The following is a 25,171-nucleotide window of genomic DNA, read 5'->3' on the forward strand; positions in this document are numbered from 1 at the left end:
TACAAATTATGCAAATGTTGATCTAGATTTGACAGTAATGTATCTATTCTAAATTCCTTGTAAGCAGTATTAATGCTTTTAATTTTGATCGTTGTTTTAAATGTCATTTCTATTAAATGGATAGCATTTAAGTACAGTAATGATAAAAGTTTGTTTCCTTTTGTGTCAGGGCGAAAACACTGATGGCCACAATCTTTGAAAATTGCGTTCAATTTAATAGACTACTAACCTTTAGCCTGCTGGCGGCGATTTATTCTGCCTTTGCGACCAGTTTTTTTTTTATGTTCGTTATTCAGTCAGTAAAGTTTCAGTGAACATCCCTTTGAAAAATAAATGGTATTGCTCAAATTGAACGATGGACCAGTTCATTTTAGAAATTTAGTAGGGTAAAGGTTAAGATTTAAGGAAACATGGACGTTCAGGTTAAAACTGTAAAATTAATAAGCGTTCTATCGGCTAGTCTTTATGGTGCCAATCTTTTGACAAACCACAAGGTATTTTAGGATGGCCATGGGTCTTAAATGACCTTTTTGATATAAAACTTGTGATTAGTTTCAGAATTATGTTTAGATACTTCAATTTGCATTGAACTTTAGTTCTGTCTTTTTCTCCAAGTTGTGACACATAGTAATGATAGGCACTGTGCCAGGTGATTTCAATGAGCGACGAACGATGTTTTCGTGTGTTTTTATTTGCATACATGGAAAATCGATCACAAGTCGATATGTTTTACAGTGATAACAATTACACATCATTTATTTGACATACAACTATCTGAATAACACATGTATTTAAATAAGGAAACAAAATCGGTGTAAGTTCGTTACTATAAATGGCATTTTATGACATTCTTTTAAAGACACTCTCAAACCGCGCATACAATTATTTCATTGTATAATATCGAATAAATGTACCTAAGAACATATCTTTTGTCAGTCTTGTCAAAATTAATAATAACATGACATTATGAATAATTTGTCTAAACGCTATATTAACCACGGCTCTTTTAAAGCTAAAAGTAAAATGTTTATTGGTCTATGCTGACTAGTAAAATGCTGGTGAATACTTGAAGGTTGTCCTTTCAGCAACAGGGAGTTTGTCTCCACCCCATGGCCTGAAATATAAATAGCACGTATGATTAACATCTCCAAAAATAAATTATTTAAACATCTGATAAACATCAACTAGTTTTTTGTGAGTAAATTTATTAAACGTATTAAATGCAACACATCAAGCACTACTAAATGACAGGATTGTGTTAACATCCCACGATGATATTTCACTTCTGAACCTACACAGGTGGTCGGATATCTGATATAATATAAGGAACATGTGTTTACATCTTGTAGGTTATTAATATCTTGATTTGTTTGGTCTACGAGTCGAAAAGAAATGTAACGGGCACAAAACGCAAAGTGGCATCTGGTCCTTAACTGAAGAGTTTAACAGCATTTCATCCATACCCATTAAAGGGATAAGTGAATGCATTTCAAATGCAAATCGAACATTTGTTTGGTATTTTATTATATAAATTGTGCATGTTATTCTGGAATGAAGCAAGTATTACTGGTAACAAAAATATTCTAAAAATCAGAAATATATCTATATACAACGAGAAATCGGCTTATTTGGGCGTTAATGAGTCCTGATTGACAGAGACAGAAGTAATGATTGATCATAGTTTCCCATCACCAAAACAGCACATAGGTAAAGTATAGAAAACTGTACAATAAAATAATAAACAAATCTGTCAATTTACGTATCAATATTGACAGTGGCGTTACCGTCCGTGTTGTACATTGACCAGGGAGAGTATGTGACATTTAGAGCCGTATCATTTAGACCGTATTGTTAAATGACAGAACACCTACAGTTTCCTTTTTCAAACATGTATTTAAGTTTATTTAAGGTAACATGACGTTATGTTACGTTAGTGGTTCACTTTTTTCAGTCAAGCTTATTTTTATTGGACAGTACAGTACATTGCCATTTAGAGTTTGTCTTATTGTTTTTCTTTCTATTGTTCATTGTTTTTGTATCCCGCCTACAATATAAAAATGCTTGTAGTTATTATTAATCATAATTACTAACTTATTTTTTTTATAAATGAGCCATGCCATGGGAAAACCAACATAGTGGGTATGCGACCAGCATGGATCCAGACCAGCCTGCGCATCCGCGCAGTCTGGTCAGGATCCATGTTGTTCGCTAACAGTTTCTCCAATTCCAATAGGCTTTAAAAGCGAACAGCATGGAGCCTGACCAGACTGCGCGGATGCGCAGGCTGGTCTGGATCCATGCTGGTCGCAAACCCACTATGTTGGTTTTCTCATGGCACGGCTCACTTATTTTTTTTTATAAATACTGTTTTTAGATTGGTAAGCTGATAATAAACACGGCTATATACAGTAATTTAGATTTAAGAAACCTGTAGAAATTAAAATAAAAGAGTCCCTTTATGTCAAACTGTATCAACCTTAACCTCTAAAACTGCGAAACCCTGCAATTAGAGGATGTCCAGAGAAAAACTTGGTTAATTTCAGAAGAAGTTATTCAAAGTTTAACCCTTGTTATTACAACTGAACCAAAGCTGAATTACAACTGCATTGCTTCCATGATACTAGGGTTCTTGATGAGCCCATGGGTGTGTTAAAACTATGCCTATATCAAAACTTACTTATAATACATCCGTGGTGCGTCCTTGATGTTGACGCTCTGGAACACCTGCAATAGCATTTGTGCACAGTCAGAATAAAGGAAACATGAAAATGAAAGTCACCAGAAAACAATTTACATTGAAAGAAAATATTCCTGGTCAATAACAAGTACGTTTCGATTTTAATGTTAGTCAAGTATGTAAAAAAAACAAATAAAGCCTATATAAGCCCTTGTCCCCATGGCAGTTCTCTTGCAATTCAGGAAGTATCAATGCGGTCAGTAATGTTTTTGTAAAGCATAAATATGCGCAGTTTCTCTGCGATATGAAATATTGAGACCATATGACTGGTAAATTACCACTTTCTCATTATGCATAGTACCCATTTACCGCAGGTAAGAAATAAGCGTTCATGACCGTGGTTCTTATAGTATACCTAGGTGTTGGGTATAACATGTACAGTTGCATTTTCTTTCAGGTCTGGCGCCATTGGCCTTTACTTTAGGTAAGTGGAACACTCTTTATATTTATCACATCTAAATTAGGTAGGAGCCGCGTCACGACACATTAACAATTTCTTCATGCATGTGTCATTAAAATTTCATCACAGTAAAAAGACAACAAAAGACTTTTGTTTTTAAATGAAATTTTATAGATAAATAAATCTGATTTCTTGACAAACCATTGATTTATTTCACATGAAAACCAAATAAAATAGGGTGGGGTATCACTGAAAAGTTAATTCTGGCAGCACCATTTAACGGATTGTCTTTTAATGTTTGCACAATTTTATTGCTTCACGTAATACAATACCCCTTATGTAGCCACATGCCTTAAAACAATAAAAATGAAAAGTACAGACAGACAGTCACGACAGTAAACGAAATTGATAATAATTATTATCTGAGAATATGCATTCGTTATTTTTATTGATTTTTTTGTTACCTGATTGCTGAAAATTAATCAATCATCGCTTAACATGATCAAAAGAATGTATGTTACACCGATAAATAGTTGGATTTACTATAACTGACAAGAAAAATGTATAAGGTTGTCAGTGTTTTGGATAATAGTATGTGGCATAAACAAAAACAAAGTTGGTACAGGAACTCAGCAAGTGCTTACAGTTAAAAATAAATCGTAATTTTATACTTTTTATTTTTACGTTGATCAATATGGAATAATGGATTTTAAATTGGCAGGTTTCTCGACCCGCTGTTAGTCAATGATGAAAAGTGCAATCTAATGTTCCTTAATGCTTAACTGTCTAGCTAACATGAAATAAACCACTACATTCGCTTGCTTTAGTTACATGCACGTTCTCATATACGATAATATTAAGGGTAGATCAACATCTAAAGAAAATAAAACTTATGTTCTGGACTTGTATTGATATGGACGTGTAAGGTCGTGTATTCAAGTTACATTAACTATGGTTACATAAATCATAAAATCGCCAGTCAATAGTTTGTGCTATATAACCCTTCCATATCCAAACATGTTTACTGGGCTAATAAATCAAAACTTCAAAAATAAAACTGTAAAAATAAATTTGACGCCACGTTATAAAGCACTTACTGAATGACGAAGGACTGAGGGCCAATTGTTTTGAGTATTGACCAGTTGTCATTCAATAAGTGTATGTTGTCCCTCTTGTTTTTGATATAGCAGTATAACTTATTGTCCAGTAATTTCTCAGTGTTATATTTATTTCAAATATAAATTTACATTTTACGTCCCGTTTTTCTCGGTTATATGGTAAATACTTACAGGTATAACATAATCTTTTGGGGCTTCTATTAATATTTTCTTTCTTGTTTTTGGTCTTGGAGGCTTGTCTATAACGACATCACCTTCATTCTTCGAAGTTGGACATTCTGAATGAAAACACCATCATTAAAAATACATACTAAAAGTAACAATTTAAACTAAAAAGATTAAACTGATAAAAATGGAAAGGGGTTATCAAAATAATGAACAAATCCGTAAAATGTTTCAAACTAATCTGAAAGCATGTGCGTTTTAACATAACTTCGGTGATATTTTTACAGACTTTCTATTACTTATATACAATGTAATTGCACCGCACAACGGCTAGCAAAATTAAAAAAGATCCAAACCTTTCTCCGGAGAATAATGATGCATGGGTAAGAATGTAGCTGGTGAGCCGTACATCTTTTCTGGTGATCCACCACGTATAGTAGATAGCGTCGAGAGTCGACCGTCAACTGGAGCGGTCACAGGACGTTTTTGTTTCAATTCTGATTGCTTAACGGGTGCTTCGGTGTCTGGACATGGGGTCGAATGGTACCGAACAAACCGTTCTCCAGGTCGTAACAATGCTGACTGTGCTCGTTTCCTGATTTTGTCATACCTTCTTTGTTTTTCTAATTGGGCTGTTTAGAACAAATAACAACAAATAGATATATTTTTGTACATTAGTAAACATTGCATTACATAAAATGCGTAATTCCTCAGGGATCTTATTCTTAAAGTCATTCTGAAAGCATGTTCAAAATTAAAGTCATCAAAGTTCAGTGAATGTATGCTTTTCAATATCATCGGGTAGCACTATGCACTCATTTCAGCGCCCTGAAGTCTCACTTACAATGGAGATGTAGACTTTGGAACTGAAACTTTACTTCGCAACAAAGTTTCTAAAATGAACTCATAGGAGTTCCAAAGCTATTGTCAAGATCTAGTACATATAACAAATTATAATCATAATGCCACACTTGATGTTTGAAATATTTTCTTACTAACTAACATTTCGTTTTGGAAGTTTGTCATACTTTTAGAACTATACAGAACATTGAACATGACATATCAAAATCTCAACAGAGTACATTGTAATGTCTTTACAAAAATCACCCAGATCTATTCCCTGAAACAGCAAAGTAACTGACTTACCGAAAAAATCCTGTGCCGACTTTGGTCGGGACATATACTTTCGTATGGCATTTCCATAGTCGGTCCTACGTTTAAATGATATTCTGTTATTTGAAGCAACATTGGTCGTTCCGCAGCGGAAGACTTCTGTTGAAGCGCTTGACTGCTTGCTGCCTCTCGATGTTGACGTTGTTGGACGACTAGAATGATCTGTTCCCGCGGAATCTGTATGTCCGCTCTCTACAATGAAATTTCCAAGATGGTTAAAGGAACTAGCATTGAACTCCTAAAACTAATAAACCTTGAAAAGAGCCACATACAGTTTTATGTTTATATAGGTACACAAACATCTTTGTTTATGGCAATTATATTTAATTATAATTAATTCAATGAAATAACGAACACAGTAACAGACTGCAATAAATACTACAGTGCACAGACTTCTTTTCTACGAGAATAAAAGGAACACTTATGACGTTGATGTCGACTTACCAAGTTGTTTCTTTGTTGGTTTTTCCGGCGTCAGATGTATACATGTTACAGTGTGGGGAATACTAAGAGGAAACAAAAACCTAAAAAAAAGACAATCATTATTTGCAACTTTTTCCATGTGTACAATAGAAGTTTACTTTATTTGAAAACGCCAATCTCCGAGATAGGAAAGAATGTGAAAAATGTACTGTTTATCGATTTGGAAGCGATATATCTACACATGTAACAGTTTCAAGTCAAAAACAAAGAAGTTTAAACATTTTATTAAATGCAGCAATTTTGTTTCAGGAATAAACTAGCGTGGATAGCACTGTGAAAAATCAGTAATACCAAGCAGCCTTGATCTGAACAAGAAGCAGTCATATTTTAAATAGCACAATCCGAGAGATCACAATACAAATGTATAAAGAAGCTGCAGTAATATTATCGTAGAACCAAAATTTTAGTATACATGATTGTGAAGGGGTATCAACAGTTACAAATAGTGAATAGAACATAAATTTTACTATCTCTAACTCACATTTTTCTAGCTCTAGACCACATTTGTTAGCTCTATTTCCTATTTACTAGCTCTAACTTACATTTGCTAGCTCTAACGCTCTTTTTCTAGCTCTAGACCACATTTGCCAGCACTAATTCCCATTTACTAGCTCTAACTTACATTTGCTAGCTCTAAATCACATTTACTAGCTCTAACTCTCATAAGCTAGCTCTAACTTACAATTGCTAGCTCTAACTCAAATATGACAGCTCAAAGGTTCATTTGCTACCTTTAAGTCACATTTGCCAGTTCTAATACACACTTGTTAGCTCTAACTCACAACTGCTAACTCTAACTCACATTTGCCAGCTCTAATAAACACTTGTTAGCTCTAACTCACATTTGCTGACAATAACTAGCATTGATAATGTTGAATGTAATACGTAAAGGCTAATGAAGTTTAATAAAGTCATAAAACATGTGACTGCTGTTGGCGTTTGATAACTGTTTATGTAATAATGAAATATTTACTTATAAATAAAAGAATAATAAAACAGCTTTATTATTTTAATTTGGCGAATAAGTCCCGTTTGCCTACTATTTGTATGTGATTTTGCACATACGTAATTATTTTGAGAATATGTACCTATTACAAAATAAAAGCAATTTAAAAGGTATGTGCTAATACTTACTTATCGTAGAATTCGACTATACATGGATGAATGAAACTGTTGCATGTTAAGTAAGTCTCACTTTCCTGGCATAACCTTACTGCCTGCAATATTAAGTTTACACAAGTGTTAGTACTTTAATCTGTTCACATGCCCGCAATAACATAGCACGTTTATTCAAATCAGCTGTTAAAGTAAAGTTAAGACAACCAAGATGTTGTTTTTTATAAAGTTTACACTCCAATGAAAGTTCTGGCCATTATTCATCTCTAAGTCTTTTTGAGTATACACCATTTACAACAATGTGGAAATTACACAAACTTGATCCTCTCGTATTTCTTATGTCAAACAGCTTTATTTGAACTATATAAGGTTTTGAAACAAATGGGTACAAAATTTCATATCTAGTTTCGCCAAACTACAGGAAGATAAATCAACAACGACGAACTACAAGCGAAGCAGCAATTTTGATGAAGGCTTAGACAAGAATAAGTTAGTAAGTGTGATATGCAGTTAAACAAGATATAAAATTAAATACCGGGGATAAAACATAAAACACTCGGAAACAGTAACAATTAATGGTTTATTTTTTTACATTGAACATGAAACACACCTTTCTAACTGTCACTTTATACACCAAAACTATCGTCAAAACTGACTTTTACATAGTACAGGATCCAATTTTATGCAAAATAAAACAAAAAACAAAGCCTTGTGCCAAATATTATTAGAAAGTAAGAAAATGATTTATTTTATATTTCAGTCATATAATATGGCAGTCTTAAAAATAGTCCGATGAAATACCGGTATGAGCTTTTACTTAGCGAATGTAGAAAAAAAACAACATTTAAGTTAAGATAATTTGGCGGCGGTCAGAAAGATGAAATAAAGGGTTCTTAATATTTTACTTTATTCCATACATAATTGGATCATTGACTTTTACACAAGTTTGAAACATACATAGGACCTAACTATCAGAAAGCAAAACTAAAAAACCAGGTGAAAGTTTCGGAATGAGTAAACGTGTAACTAAAGCATTTCACTAACAAATATTTCTAATTCAAAGTATTCTAAATTCTACTTTAAAGGAAGTTTGTTTCAGTCTTCGTTGTTTTTTTTTATTTCCAAGAACGAAGACTGAAAAAAACGACTGAGCAAGCATTAAAAATTAAAGATCTTCTTGTAACTTTTGTACTTGTATAACAATTACGAACTGAAACAAAAAAATTATATTTTAAAAACTCTATCCAAACTAATTGTTGTTATAGTTCCAAACTTTAAAAAGTGGTACATGTTCATCCATTTCTACAAAAAAAACCCCAAAAAACACCTAAACTATCTTGTATAATCTTAAATGTTCAAATATTTTGTATCATGTCTTTTATGTTTACGTTAAATCACAGTTAAAGAAACTGAAACAGTATATCTAATAAAAACAACGTAAAAAACCATGCATATTCAAGGGGAGATAAGATATCATGCAGTGGGTTAGTGAAAGAATAAAAGTGTTACTGCAACCTCTCAAATAAAATTTAAAAGACCTTCACCACAGACTTCTTTTCGTGGCTTTTGTAAGCTTCGAAAATACATCAATGAAACATAATAAGTTACTAATATATTGATAGAAAGAAAATGAGACGGATGCTAGAAGACAAAAAGGTTGGAATTTTTTTATATACTTTTGAGTCTATACTCAATACTGGTATCTATACATATACTACCTTCTGGCGTAATTTTTCGTATGCCCTTTGACGCTTTGTGTTACCAGGAAACTGCATTCAATAATTTAAAACCTAATAAAACTTTGTAAGATGGTATATAAATGTTCATCTATAAAAACGTTTAATTCATGATGAAAAATGGCATTTTTGTTCAATGATGATGTTTAATAATCAATGTATGTGATAATCAATGGACTGATAAAAGACAGGTTAAAGAGTTAAGTAAGGATTGATAGTCTGGTTATATATGATTTATGAACAATACATGTCACATAAGATGGTGGCAGTAACAAAAATGTCAATGGAAGCGAAGTTCACAACAAAAGCATTACGTGATCATTTTCAGAAAGTTAAAGTTCAACTTGTCTTTTGTGTAATACATGTACACGGCATTTACATCTAGAATAGTTCTGCTTACATTGAATGCTATGTAGACATTTCAAAGGTTGTACTTTATTAAATATACAGCATGTCTGTGTGGCCTTTTAGAAGTTTTGAAATAAGAAATAGTTTAGGTTGGTAAAAAGAGATCTGGTTAAGGAGGTAAGGTCTTCCTGGTATCTAGAAAAGCTCACTGCTTTACAATTTACAGAAATGAAAGAAAAGCATTTCCTACAAGTAAGAAAAGGTGACACCGGAGCTGAAGTCTTTTAGAGTTTTTTGAAGAAGGAGACCTAATGGTGCACTTTCTGTAGATTTATGATTCTGATCGCTTGTAAGTATGTTCGGGCTACTTTGAAGGCCGACCGATAGTTTATTTTCTGGAACACAGTGATATAATCCAGTTAGAGATTTAGCGTGTGCAAACTCGCAGGGATCTTTCAAGGATGATCTGATTCAGGTGTAGGTTGTAAGCTATTAAATTTAGAGGTATTTGTTAAGGGTTGTCTGGAATGATCGCAAATAGTACCTTCCCGAAAAATCCGTACTGCTCGTTTTCATCAGTGACCTGATTATAAACTGATCAATTAAATAATGACCCAAATAATGATCTACATCTTACATGTGGAAATAGTTGTATGTTTTGGAACAAGTTCAGAATATATACAGAGAAAATGGTCTTCTTTGGCTAACCGATTAACTTCTTGTGAAAAATATATCAAATTTTATTACTTTGCACTTGAAAGCAAATTTTCAAACTTTAAGATAATCTGTAATGCCTACTTTAATGAAGGCCAATTGTGTAGTTTAACATTAAGACTGTTTCACTACTGTACACTTACCAATGGCTTGGTGAAAGAGGCTTTCAACATAGTAGCGCATACATGATCTGGATCTAGTTTAAGTGCAGACTCCAAGTCTTTCAATCCCTTAAACAAACACACAGAAATACAAATGTTAAAGTGTTACACTTTCTAGTTTTCAGAAATTATCAACATGTGCTACTTGATTTCTTGTCTTTGAGACTAATAAACACATATGGTCTGGATTTAATCGCAGTGCGGACTCCAAATCTTGTTATCCTTTTAACATAGACATACATATCGTAATACAAATGCTCTTCCTGAGATAGCCGGACATGTCAGTATCTACAAGATTTCTTCCTGGCTTTCTCTCGCTCTGTCCATCTGGTCAGATTTCTTTATGTCTGTATTGGGAAAGGATGAATTGACGCCTTGACTAGCTGCCTTCGTACGCAAAGCACATTTAAACGTGTTTATCATGAAATGTTGGTATAATTAATAATGCAACATCAGGCATGCTTTTTCTCAAAGTTTTCAATGTTCATTTCATGAACTATGGTTAGCAACTAGGACAGGACAACGTATCTTGCACACCTATGTATACGAAACTGCATATTTAACAACTAGACGAGTGAATGTCAAAGAATCCCCAAGTCGCCTCTGTGTAAATCGTTAAGTATTCTAAAATGGCGTTGTCAGAAAAAGTAATTGATAAACTGACGATAATGCGTGCATGGAACAATCAAGATTAACCCATTGATAATACAAAATGTATTTTGAACATGTTCTCCAAATAACATTGGCTCATCTCATATCTTCAATATCCATGAATCAAAACTAAGCAACTTTAACATTAAAGCTCGTCATTTAAATTACAATCACTTACCATAGTGGCTTATAAATACATGTTCATTAATAAAGCTAGTTATGTACATAATGTGTCACATATTTAATAACTCTGTTATTTATAATGATTTCATACATCAAAGTGTACAATATACATTTCTTATCCCTTACTTTATATATAAACGCTTCAGAATGACAGCTGAATGTTTTCACTGCAACAAACAGAATTTATTTACGTTCTGATTTAGTTAATATAATCTTACAATAACTTACAAAATATTTATTCATATGAAGCGAGAATTTTTATATTCGGGGCTGGGAGTAAGTTAAAGCATAGTCAAATCCTGTCTAGAACAATACTATCAAGACTATGTGAAGCTCTATCCAAAATGTTCAGACTGAAATACATATTTAAATTTGCTACTATGAGATAAATGAAGTAAAATAATACCATTAGTTCATCATCAAATGTGCTGCGGACTAACGCTCGTATGCAATATACATCCTGAAAATATAATTATATTTATCACATGACTGCACTTTGATCAGTTGATGATAAAACAGAAGAGAAAAATAATGTTCCATTATAACTTTTGCGGCCGGCACTTGCAAACGGCGAAATCAAGGTGGTCATGAAAAGTATGTCAACCAAATGCAGTTACAATATAATATTGACATCCCCTGTGATGCCGTTCATCAAGATAAAAAAATAATTTTAGAACAGGCATGAATTAGTGCTCAATTCTTTAAAGTTAAAATATAATAATGAATATGAAATACAAAAGAAAGGTGATTTGTCGATGTCATTAATTATATAAATGTAGTCACAACTTTCATTATTCTATTTAAAATAAAAGAATGAAATCGTGTTTTATTGTAATTTTCTGGCCGGCACTTGCAAACTTATTGCATTCAAAAATACTTATCAATTGTTTTAAAAAAATATTCTTGGAAGGAATCTAAGCATTATATTAGCATGGAAAAATATATAAAAATACTAGGTAAAGGTATATACTTCGTGGATCTATAACCACAACAGTCACAAAAGGTTTTATGTAATTAATTTCATACTGTTACACCTTTACAGACATGACTCTAATCAATCTGTGACAAGTGATAATTAATAGTACACATATAATGTTTTGCAAGACAATTAAAACGTACAAAAAACAGTCTGTTCTTAACTTTTAACCTTTGTGATAATTGCGAATGGTTGTTCAGTTCATACATGTATTAATATTTGATTCGAAATTTGATTGGAGAAAATGTGCAAAGAGTTTCGTGTAAAATCAATCATCCAGACACCTTTAAAACCTCTATTAACTCATTAACTATCTCTGTTCTAAAACCCGGCATACAGCAAAAACAAGAAATATCTTTAAAAATGATGGTCGGCGAATTGTAATAAGGAAAGAAGTTTATGAATTTTTCATCTAACATTCATCTTTCATCTAACATTTTTCAAATTGCAAAACTAAACACCGCACTTTAACAATTTAAATGGTTCTCTTTTAATTTTTCGCAAATTTCGTAGGGCTGCAATTTTGTTTCGTTTATCCTTAGACGAATAGTTACAGCAGTAGCTTGATGAAGATTCATGAAGCGGTTCATGAGAAGAGGTCTTTAAACGTGTTTATATTTTTAGCTAAATTGGTCCCTATCCCCATTTCTAACAAAATAGCAAGAGACCTTACGATATTGTTACACATCGAGTTTGATAAAAATCCATTACAGTTTAGTGGTTAATGCGAAGAAAGGCATATCTACTTTTAGCTATAGTGGTCCCTAATAGGGCCCAAGTTCTTTATAAATAAATTTGGAAGAGGGCCTTATAATGATGCTCAAGACCAAGTATGACAAAGATCCACCAAGCTGTTCATGAGACGCTGTATAAAGGCATTTCTAGTTTTAGCTCTAGCAGCCACTAAAAGGGGTTAATTGTCCCAGCTGAACAAAGTTGGCTGCGGGCCTAATAAAGATGCTACAAATCAAGTTTGATTAGAATACATGAGAAAAAATCAATTAAAGGATTTTTTATTTATTATTTTTATTTATTTCTAAAATAGGCCAACTGATCCCGCTTTAACAAATGCATATTCGCTATTCATGAATCTTTGGACAATGACGTCACACCTATAAAAAATTGAAGGTCAAGCAAAACATACAATTGTAATTATTTCAATATTTCTGTTTCATAAGCAAAGTTTGACCGTAGTTATATCATATAGATAAACTGTATGCAGCGTACTACGTACCTTCATTTCAGTGTAAAGAGATTCAGTCATTATATAGCATATATATAATAAAACAGATTTCAACTGAGTTCAATATTTGCATTCCATACTAAAGAAAAATATTCATATATAATAAATCAGTTAAATAATTTATAACAAATATATCAAAGCAAACAAGTACTCATTTTAATATGCAATCTAAAAAGTAACAAAAGCAAGAAACCTTTTCATATACAGACGACAATTGTAACAAGGAAAATCTTTTAAAAAACACTTCTCTACATAAAAGACTCTTATCACAACCTTATTTATGTGATACGCAGACCGTATTCAGCTCTTTCTTTAATTTGATATATGTTGGTATTTGAACAGGTTTTTATCATATTTATTAAACTTACTTATCATTTTGAGATATATCAATATTCTTGCTAAATATTCTGAGCCAAAGTTAGCTTTAAAACTGTGTACAGCGTCGTTTAGGATAAACGCTTTGTCTACATTTCACTCAGCGTAGCACAATCAACAGAGTGAAAGAAATTGACACTCTCGTCCAATCAGACAGAGTGTTGCATAAATCTTCCATTTTGATAAATTATCTATAATGCGTTATCAAGTAGTTTGATTTGCAAACTGAAGTCACGTGGCATAGGTAACGAAAACGAATTTAGACGGCGTCGCCGAAAAAACGTCTTACCGGAGACCCACTGTCTAACACAACGGCCTTCTCTGCATCTTTTAGTGCCAGTTTATATGAACCTGAAAATGTACAAATCAACTTTAAACTTTTTAGATAATTTTTCATATGAGTGTACACTTTGTAAAAATATACAATCAATTATCATTACACATGAAAATCTTTGATAATGGGACTGAAGCGGGGCTCAGACTGCATCTTGTTTTATGTTCTTAATTGAGTTACATTTTGGACAAATGATCTATGCCTAATGAATTAATATACCTTTGACAAAGCGTATAATGGACTATTATTGTTTGTAAGGTCCAGCAATATTTGAAAATAATTCGATTAGTTAATATTTAATACGGTATAATTCATAATATTATTATGCCTTTTACGTAGACTGTATATCACTAAAACTAGCTTGTTTGGCTATCTCTCAGACAACTTCTACATAAAATCACACCTGAATAGTTTTACTCTGAAACACCTTCTAACATGACTGGTCCACCTCAGGCGATTTATCTGAGCTAAATGGTGTACATATTGTTATTGCTAGTTTGAGATATGACAATAACCGTGTTTAATAGTTTATGACGATAATATTACACGAGACTCGTATCTGCGTTGAGAAATACATATGAGCTCAGTAAACTGAAATTAACAAAGGTAAAAAAGTTTCGCCTTGTCTTACACTAATATTACAACTGCAAATAAAGATCAGAATATTTTCCATCAGTAAAAAATATATGATCTTGCACTATGTGTTGGTTTTCAAAAGATATAATTATATTAATATTTATCTTTACAAACTTTGCCGAAAAAAAAATTGCCAGAAACGCTTTTTATGACAACTAATGCCCCCGCCTCCCGGGGTCAATTGGGCCACCTTTATTGTATAACTGGAATTTATTTTTCAATAGAAAGCGTTTCAAGAACATCACTAGTGTCAGTACTAAAAAACAAAATTGATCTGCTTTGGCAGTAAATGTTTAGTGTTTGGAAATTACTTTTTATGAGCTCATTCAAAATTCCATCAATCTCACAATAATGTTTATTTTTTAGGTATTTTACAATTTAAGGTAATTCATCGTTTATAATTTATATTTTAGTTGTTCATTAATGTGCCTTTAATTCATTATGATCAATCGTCACATTTTTATAGCCATCCGCAATATCGTTTACAGTTTGAAAGCGGTTAAATATACAGCATATATGTAGCATTTAAACATTGGTGTTTTGCATATTTTTATTTATCTATTCATTTATCTATTTTGCCTTTTCACGCTAATCGTCCAGACATCCTTTTTATATAGATTTTAGCTTTCCTTGCTTTGTTTCCATTAGAGCTGATGAAAGTTTTATTTCATAAATTTTGTGTTTCACATTTTACCTTGTGAACATTCCAGTGGCCATATTATCTACTGTATCTTCTTGGAACTTGGTCAGAATATTTGTTTTGGTGATCTGTAGGCCAAGTTTGAATCTGGGTCATCTGGGGTTAAAAACTAGGTCACATGGTCAAATCAAAGGAAAACATGCTAGAAGACACATTTTAAGTCAAGTTGTCATGGAAAACTTGGAAAATGTTTGCCTTGATGACATCTCGGACGAGTTTGAAACCTTGTGAACACTCTAAAGGTCACATTTTAAGTCCGGTTGTCATGAAACTTGGTCATAATTTCTTGGATGAGTTTGAAACTGGGTCATCTAGGATCAAAAACTAGGTCATCCGGTTAAATCAAAGAAAAACCTTGTGTATGCAATAGGGACTGCATTTTTCATTGGATCTTCATGAAATTTAATCAGAATTTTGTCTTGATAAAATCTAGTTTGAATATGGGTCATCTGGGGTCAAAAACTAGGTCACTCAATCAAATCAAAGAAAAGCCTTGTGTATATAATAGGGGCTGCATTTTTCACTGGATCTTCATGAAATTTGATCAGAATGTTTGTCTGGATAAGATCTAGGTCCAGTTTGAATATGGGTCATCTGTGGTCAAAAACTAGGTCACCCGGTCCAATAAAAGAAAACGTCTGTGTGTGCAATATGTGTTGCATTATTCATTGGATATTCGTGAAATTTGATCAGAATGATCTTCTTGCTGAAATTTAGGTCAAGTTCGAATATCGGTCATCACGGGTCATAAAATATGTCAGCCAGTCAAATCGTAGAAAAACATTGTGCATGTAATAGGGGCTGCATTTTTCACTGGGTATTTTTGAAATTTGGTCAGATTGTTTGTCTGATTTCAATCAAATCGAGTCTTAGTTGCATTCTTTGCTTCCAAAGGATCTTTTTACAAATTGTATGAACTATCACAACAGCAATCTTTGAGTGCCGTGTGGTGGCTGTAAAAAAGTCTCCCCGTACTTGGATTCAGTGTTGTTATATTTTCTGGTCCTTTGGGATCATGGAGTCCATTCAACATATGTGTAATAGAGTTCTGGTGCTAGGGGGCATGAGAGGTGTTGCACATTTTATTACCTCTCATGAACAGACTCCATCAAACCGAGTCTGCTATTATTCTTCTTGGTAGCATTCTTTGCTTCCAAAGGATGTTTTTACAGATTTTATTAATGAAATCTAAGTCTAGTTCGATTATGGGTCATCTGGGGTCAAGAACTAGGTCATTAGGGGGTCAGATCAAAGAAAACCCTTGTGTATGCTGTAGGGGCTGCATTAAACACTGGATATTAATGAAATTTGATCAAATTTAGGTCAAGTTTGAATGTAGGTCGTCTGGGGTTTATGTCTATGGAAAATTAGAGGCTACATTTTATTCCAGATGTTCCTCAGGTGAGCGGCCTATGACTATTTGGTCCTCTTGTTTTCTTGTGACATGTATAACCAGATTTTTTTTGTACATTTCATAAACTTTTATACAACATTTATAGTACAATTTCACAATAAGTATTAACTGTAGCTGTCAATAAGGTCATGTTTCATAACAAAATGTCCAGACAATAATAAGGTATTAACCCTTGCGGTCAAGAAGAAAAAGCTTCAGACAATTATGGGGATTTACCAAGTTTAGAATGGGCGAAGGCACGTCGGGTATATATCGGCGTCATCAAACAGGAATTGGTGAGGCATCCAGCCAGACAACCATTCTGAAACGGTGAATAAACATGCTGTTTATATCTAGAATGTAAATAAACCTCATATTGTATATGTTCTATTTAAACACGATAGATTAATCAGCAATGGTCACGGGCATTATACCTTGTTTTATGTATATAGTTTTGACCAAACGTAATTCATTGTTTGTTGTAATCATAATGATGATAACGGACAATTATCGATGTTTTCTTTTTTGCAATGTAATAACAAGAACATAAGGCATTGTGACTAACCGAATTTACAGGGCTTATGTTGTCAATTTATAACTTATTATTTAAGGTAAGCCATTGCATTTAAAAGGTGAAAGACAACAACTTTCGTTATTCTTGAATATCTCTAATAAAGTTATGACAATGGCCAAACTGAACAAAGTATTACTTACTTTGGCAATGGAGACCACTTCAATTGTTTTGGAAAACTGAAGAACAGCCTCTGTATGTTTGCCTAAGTGTTGAAGTGCAACACCTAAATGGAAGTGCAACTCGTAACGCTGAAAATAGGTGAATAAAGAACTAGCCTAAATTAAAGATTAGACCAATTACAAATTAATTTTACAAGCAAAAATTCATTTTATTTTGGTAGCATTATTGATTCATCTTGACACGAAAACGTGTGTTTAATACATCTACTTTTTTTCTTTTGCAAACTTTTAAAACATTGACGTCCATTGTGCTCAATATTTAAAAACAAGGAAGTGATCAACTGTATGTATTTTATTGACTTACGAGCATGAAATAAATGGAGGGTGGTTCATAATCATCGGGAAATCTTTCAAGGTCGATCATCCACAACAACTCCTCGTAAAGGCTGACAACCTGCAAATACAATTGTTGCATCTACTGTCACACTAGGACCCATAACTGCTCACGCGCCTAATATGTATCCAAGTTTTAGGCATAGTCAAAACGAATACACATACGGGATACCTCTCATGAACGGACTCAATCAAACCGAGTCTGCTATAGATTTTATTAACAATCAATTCAGTGTATACGTGTCGCTAGGCGGGTCGTGCTTGGATTCAGTGTTGTGATATTTTCTGATAATAGAACCGCTAAAGCCGTGACAATAAAGGGCGACAATTAACCATTCAAAAAGTTGAACCCGGACCCAATTTTTGACTAGGCAAGTTATATACCAAAATGTTCGTAAAGGTCTGAAGTTTATCAGGCTGCCGGCATAAATTGGCATAAATGGTAGCGATCTGAGAAATCTAAGATGGCGTCAAAGATGGCCGCCACAAAAGTAATGATGACTACAATGTTTAAACACACCATCATGTCTACATTTTCATATAAATTTTAATTATTTTGCTGTTTAATATTTTACTACGATATGTCAGATTTTATGAGTATCTTTTTAACATAAATTCCCTAAAATTTTATGCACATTAAAGGTCAAAATGTCAAATAATCATAAAACTCAAATATTGGATAGATAAAAGTGTATATTTAGCATATGATTTCAGGACAATTTTCAGATTTCAAAAGTATTTATGCAAAAACATGTCTTTAAGTTCATTCTCGGTGAACAGTACTCATAGTACCGTGAATGCTACTCAGTGAGCAGTATTCACGGTAATGTGAACACTACTCAGTGAGCAGTACTAAAGTACCGTGAATACTAGTCAGTGAGCAGTACTCTTGGCAATGTGAACACTACTCAGTGAACAGTACTCACGGCGCCGTGAACATAACTCAGTGAGCAGTACTCACGGCGCCGTGAACACTACTCAGTGAGCAGTATTCACGGTGCCGTGAACATAACTCAGTGAGCAGTACTCACGGTGCCGTGAACATAACTCAGTGAGCAGTACTCACGGCGCCGTGAACATAACTCATTGAGCAGTACTCACGGTGCCGTGAACATAACTCAGTGAGCAGTATTCACGGTGCCGTGAACATAACTCAGTGAGCAGTACCCACGGTGCCGTGAACATAACTCAGTGAGCAGTACCCACGGTGCCGTGAACATAACTCAGTGAGCAGTACTCACGGCGCAGTGAACACTACTCAGTGAGCAGTACTCATGGTACCGTGAACACTACTCATTGAGCAGTACTCACGGTGCCATGAACACTACTCAGTGAGCAGTACTCACGGTACCCTGAATACTACTCAGTGAGCAGTACTCACGATAATGTGAACACTACTCAGTGAGCAGTACTCACGGTTATATGAACATAACTCAGTGAGCAGTACTCACGGCGCCGTGAACATAACTCAGTGAGCAGTACTCACGGTGCCGTGAACATAACTCAGTGAGCAGTATTCACGGTGCCGTGAACATAACTCAGTGAGCAGTACCCACGGTGCCGTGAACATAACTCAGTGAGCAGTACCCACGGTGCCGTGAACATAACTCAGTGAGCAGTACTCACGGCGCAGTGAACACTACTCAGTGAGCAGTACTCATGGTACCGTGAACACTACTCATTGAGCAGTACTCACGGTGCCATGAACACTACTCAGTGAGCAGTACTCACGGTACCCTGAATACTACTCAGTGAGCAGTACTCACGATAATGTGAACACTACTCAGTGAGCAGTACTCACGGTTATATGAACACTACTCAGTGAGCAGTACTCACGGCGCCGTGAACATAACCCAGTGAGCAGTACTCACGGCGCCGTGAACACGACTCAGTGAGCAGTACTCATGGTACCGTGAACACTACTCATTGAGCAGTACTCACGTCGCCATGAACACTACTCAGTGAGCACTACTCACGGTACCGTGAATACTACTCAGTGAGCAGTACTCGCGGTAATGTGAACACTACTCAGTGAGCAGTACTCACGGTTATGTGAACACTACTCAGTGAGCAATACTCACGGCGCCGTGAATACTACTCGATGAGCAGTACTCATGGTGTCGTGAACACTACCCAGTGAGCAGTACTCACGGTGCCGCGAACACTACCCAGTGAGCAGTACTCACGGTGTCGTGAATACTTCTCAGTGAGCAGTACTCACGGTAATGTGAACACTACTCAGTGAGCAATACTCACGGTACAGTACCGTGAACACTACTCAATAAGTAGTACTCACATTGCCGTGAACACTACTAGATGATCAATGTTCTGTGAATAGTACTCAGAGCTGTAATCATTCCACACTGATCATTAGCAATGATCACTGAGAAATTGTAACCCCAGCACAATTAGAGTCCTTCCCACTGAATATTTCTCACCACACTAAAAAGGGACATCGTTGTAAAAAAAATGTAACCGTTCAACCACATACACGCATCACAGGATCGATGCCCCTTTCTCTAACGAAAAAGTGGCGACATTTTTGTCAACCTACCTCATCCCCTTTTGGGATAGGTCATCAGTCAACTACTAGTATTAAACAAGGGGTTTGAAGAAATAGTTTATATATGGCATCTTTCTTACGTTTAAGCAGGTTAATAGTATCAATTTGTTTTCAGTTTTGACATTTAAAACCGAATATGATTTTATATTTTTTTGGAAAATATGACGATGATTATTTTTTCAGCTCCTGTAAAACTGATTCATGAGACTTTTAATTATTTCATTGATATCGTCGAAACGTTTTAAAAACGTTTTATAATGTTCAATCAAGGTGCATATAGTTCAAATCATGCAAAAATTACTCTATTTTTGTACGCAAATCTTTGCTTTAGGCAATATGCGCACAATAATTGAATAGCATTGAAAACCTGTCTATGGATAATACGACATTATCCGTGTCCATGATAACAAATATAAATAAATGTACTAATATACAGAATTTAAAACAATTACCATAAATGAACCAAATATGTAGCTATTTTGATGTTCTGACCTGATAATGGATAAAAAATCCCTATCCATGGGGGAATACAAAACATAAAATAGAACTAGAAACTGACCACAACATTTGTTTTCATACCTGCATAATTTGAGGAACAAAATAGGCACATGTCGACGCCCCAGAATTAGAAGGGCGTAAGTGTTAGTTAAGCCCTTTTATGAATCATACATTTTTTGAAACTACACACCAAGGGGCATAATTCTGTAAAAAAAAAATTTTCGTCACAAAGTGCTGTGTTGACCAAATTCACCAATAATAAAAGGGCGTAAGTGAAAAGTTTTTCAGAATCCTAGTAATAGAAGGGCGTATCTGCACTTAATTGCTGTACCAGAAAAGTCCACTTACGCCCTTAGAATTAGAAGGGCGTATCTGTCATAGACAGTTTTTTTCGTTTTGCCGAAAACTATGATTTTCCACTTACGCCCTTCTAATTCTGGGGCGTCGATGTATTCATATGTATCAACTTCTTCAAGTACTTTTCTGTTTACCTGCTTGTAATGCGCATATAAAGTCACATTAGTGTGAGTACCTTTTACAACAGTTTTACTGTAAAACATCAATAATTGTCATTCTTTGTATCAGATAATCTTTTTGTGTCATTCTGTGTATTCTTTCAAAAGGATTTATAAGTTCTAATTTTCAAAACTACAAAGTAGTGATAATGAATTGATAAAAAATTGCATTTTTAGCAAGAATTTGACCTTTTGACATATTTTTCTAACTTTAAATGTAACAATTTAAATGTTTTACAATTCATGAAAGGTGTGTTGCAATAATTCTACAAAAACAATGTATGCCAGAAGTTTATTTCAACAAAAGTGAATGAAGAAAATCTTATTTTTTACAAAAAAAAAAAAAACACACATTTTTTATTTTATGGCGGCCATTTTGGAAGCCATCTTAGATTTCTCAGCTCGCCACCATTTATGCCAATTTATGCCGGCACTTTCAGAATCTACAAACTTTTACGAACATTTCGGTACATAACAAGTCTTGTTAAAAATTAGGTCCGGGTTACCCCTAGAAATAGTGGACTTTCTTGGCCTAGGGGTGTTGCGGGTGGGGTGGGGGTGGGGGACATTTCATTATCTCTCATGAACAGCTTTAATCAAACCGAGCCTGCTATTACTTTTTGCTTGGTTGCGTCCCATGTTTCTAAGAGACCTTCTTATCGATTTCATTATTATGAGGCAGGTCAGCTGGAGGATAGTACTGTGTATGACGATTAGCTTCTCCTCGTTCTCCACTTCACGTGCACTTTCCCGATTTGTACTTCACATGCATACACACAACATAACATTGGTTTAAAGTTTCATGAAAGACTAAAAGGCTGAAAGATATGAGTGGACCAGTAATAACAATAAACTAATTTACCGAATAATTTCTTATTAATCATCATATACTCAAATTTTGTAACATTCTTTTTTCCCATTCGAACTGAGCTAACATACTCAAAATCAAATCTAGACGTTTTAAAATTCAGATCATTTTCAGTTTAGGATATATTACTTTCAATCTGAAACTACTGATAGGAAATTTTAATAATCATACAGTTGCTAAAATCTAGAGATACGAATTTTTATTGGTATAAACCGTTGCCTAAAAGAATGTAAACATCAATTCACGCTTTTCTTTAATCACTGCAAATATACAGTTGTACAAAAATAAAAATGCTATCAATTTTACGTGATATAAAAACTAAGGCAGTTAATGTATATATGCTGTTGAGTCCATTAAGATAACATTCAAAATATAATATGGTCTGAAATAATTAAAAGCAGATATAACGTGGACTTTAAGCCGTCACCGTAGTGATCTTTAAGATAAGGGAGTAAAAGTCAACAGGTGCTTTACTTGGTTTCTTAACTTTGCGTCTAATATAAAACAGGAAAGCATGCAAAAATAACACCAATATTTACTTTGCCAACTTAAGCATACAATTCCGCCCATCCGCCCAAACATTTTAAGATATTAAATATCTTAAAATCAAATGTGCATGATCATTAAGCTACAAAAACAAATTGCCTACTTTTTATTTATCTATCTTTTTTGTCTAAGCATTAATTTTATATCAGATTCTGTACCATAGAAGGCAGTACGAGCGATCACAGACCTGGTGATACTTTTTATGAATACATTTTATAGAACGACTAAATGAATATCTAAGATAATACTAAAGGATCTTTTCCTGCTTGGTATAACTTCAATTTTGAAACATAAATTTGTGTGCAAATTTTCTGCTGACTCCGTCGTATCTCGACAAATAAGATGATTAATTGATGTTTCCCCTGACAAACTATTTTCAGTAAAAGAGTGTTTTACGTATTGTAATGTAACAAAGATCATGTTTATCGTTAATTATTGCTTATGTACAGAGGGTATCAATGGCTGAGTGGTTAAGGTCGCTGGCTTCAAATCGCTTGCCAGTCATTGTTTGTCCAAAACTCCGCCTTGTAAGTACAATCCCGTTATGCTAGCCGACTTTAAAAAGGTCTTGAAGAACCAAGATGTCAACAGATTCTCAAACGTCAGGACGGGTATAAGGACGCTGGAAAGTCGCCATGTAAATTCGTACTTTGTTGCGGTGAGACTTACTGTCCAACAAAACCAACAATTATTCTCAGTTGTCTACAAATATGATACGAAAATTCGAGAAATTCTATTATATTCATCGATATTTATTGAGGGCAAATAGTGTGTTCATTTTCGCAAACGAAATAATCTAAACTTATAAACTGTTACATCACTAGTATATAAACTCTTCCACGGACAAATATTTGATTGAAAACTGAAATCATGACCACTTCGGAATTCAATTGAACGTAAATCTCATAGATTATGATACTAATAACTTTCTATATAACTTATTTACACAGGGTAATCGGACAATAGTACAATCATATTGACTTATATTGGTACAAAAACTAATGAAACATTGAGAATTACAAAGGTAAACTTTCTACTGTAAATCAAATATTGTAGCACATTTCAAATGGACAATTTCAAATGAATTAAATTTTATTTGTATAACTCCACTTACCAGGTCCAAAATTAATAATATCAGTTACAAAACTGATGAAAAGTCGACAATGTATATACTAGAATAAGAACAGTTCGTTATATCACACACTGATTAAAACATTGTGTTTTGATACAAGCGTTAGCCAAATTTTTAATTATGGGGTACCGATAATTTCTGAAACAAGATATTTGGAGCATCGGGTTGGAATGTGTGAAAATAACATTGTCTCTTAGGTCGGAGTTGATTAACGACCACATGACTCATTGAAGTCACATTGAATAAAAAAATGGATTTTGAAATATAAGTCAGTATAAAATACAAATAAGACTGTCATCTACCTTTTTCCAGCGTTTGTAACGCTCGTTCAGCATTGCCTGACGTAACAAAGAGTTCGCGGCATCGTGCAGCTCGTTCAAAGTAGAAAAATTCCACTTCCGTTTAGTCCTCTTAGAGTCAAGTCCTTGTAAAGTTCCCATTATAATATATTATCAAAATATTTTCATTCTAAAAACTAAACTTTTTGTCATTATTTTTAAATTTGCAATCAATTCTGTCTTAAAAACATGATTCTTTCACGGCAAAAATCCAAGTAAACGGACGTGTATGCGCAACCATAACCAATTTTATGATTTAAAGATACCATTTTCACTTTAATGGGAAATGTCAACATATGAAACAATATAAAATAAATGTTCCGTTATCAAAACCACTCGAGAAACATACTTTATCCATAAAAGTAAATTATAAAAGTTTGTCTTAGCATTTTATCTCCTTCAAATCTAGTCTAAGTGATTTTGATTATAAAGCGTTCTATATGAAATGGCCCAACAAATGAATGTATCAAATAATCATTAAGAACATTGCATGAGAAAATTTATTTATTTAAGCTTTGATAAGTATAAGTGCATATAATATTGCGATGATTTAAGTCTCGATTAAACTCTTAAAACGTTCAATATCCGATTTTTATTATGGTTAAGCTTAAATTTCACTTTTAAACTTTTGAACCACTTCAAACAACAAAGAGCGGTAATTTAGAATTAATTTGTGAATATTATTAATCTGATTTTCAGTTTTCAGTCTCCTTATTATAAGATTTGATCAAACTGATACGGTTACATGAAAGACATTTCAGTTTTTTAAAGCAGAGGATATTACTTCTGCCAGAAAAAAAATCACAAAAGCGTGAGATTCCAATATCGAGACTTTGGCGGACTGTATTTTATTACATGTAATAAAGCGAAATTAAGGCGATAAAAGGGTAAACAGTTTAACTGAGACCGCTGGAATGAAGATGCTTACTACATTATTTACATCACCTGGAAACAAGAAACTTATTCTTTTAAACCTCTGACTG

The 25,171-nt window shown here is 33.8% G+C and overlaps 1 protein-coding gene across 3 annotated transcripts; it reads right to left on the reverse strand.

Annotated features, from left to right (window-relative positions):
• Nucleotides 1–673: 673 nt before the first annotated feature.
• Nucleotides 674–24,604, reverse strand: LOC123530136 (uncharacterized). Of its 3 annotated transcripts, none has more exons than XM_045310856.2 (15): nt 24,153–24,604; nt 17,700–17,789; nt 17,357–17,464; nt 16,880–16,964; nt 13,869–13,930; nt 11,392–11,445; nt 10,134–10,220; nt 8,911–8,961; nt 7,211–7,293; nt 6,038–6,117; nt 5,567–5,785; nt 4,777–5,052; nt 4,427–4,533; nt 2,678–2,724; nt 674–1,114 (listed from the first exon to the last, which is right to left on the reverse strand). In XM_045310856.2, exons 1-15 carry the CDS (start codon nt 24,288–24,290, stop codon nt 1,045–1,047), a joined length of 1,557 nt encoding a protein of 518 aa, XP_045166791.2. In that variant the 5' UTR covers nt 24,291–24,604; the 3' UTR covers nt 674–1,044. The 3 variants fall into 3 exon arrangements, with proteins under 3 accessions (XP_045166791.2, XP_045166792.2, XP_045166793.2); XM_045310857.2 differs by lacking the exon at nt 8,911–8,961 and adding an exon at nt 9,821–9,859; XM_045310858.2 differs by lacking the exon at nt 8,911–8,961 and having other exon boundaries at nt 24,153–24,603.
• Between the last annotated feature and the right edge of the window lie 567 nt (nt 24,605–25,171).

The sequence above is a fragment of the Mercenaria mercenaria genome, chromosome 13, assembly GCF_021730395.1.
Source record: "Mercenaria mercenaria strain notata chromosome 13, MADL_Memer_1, whole genome shotgun sequence".
Lineage (NCBI taxonomy): Eukaryota > Metazoa > Mollusca > Bivalvia > Venerida > Veneridae > Mercenaria > Mercenaria mercenaria.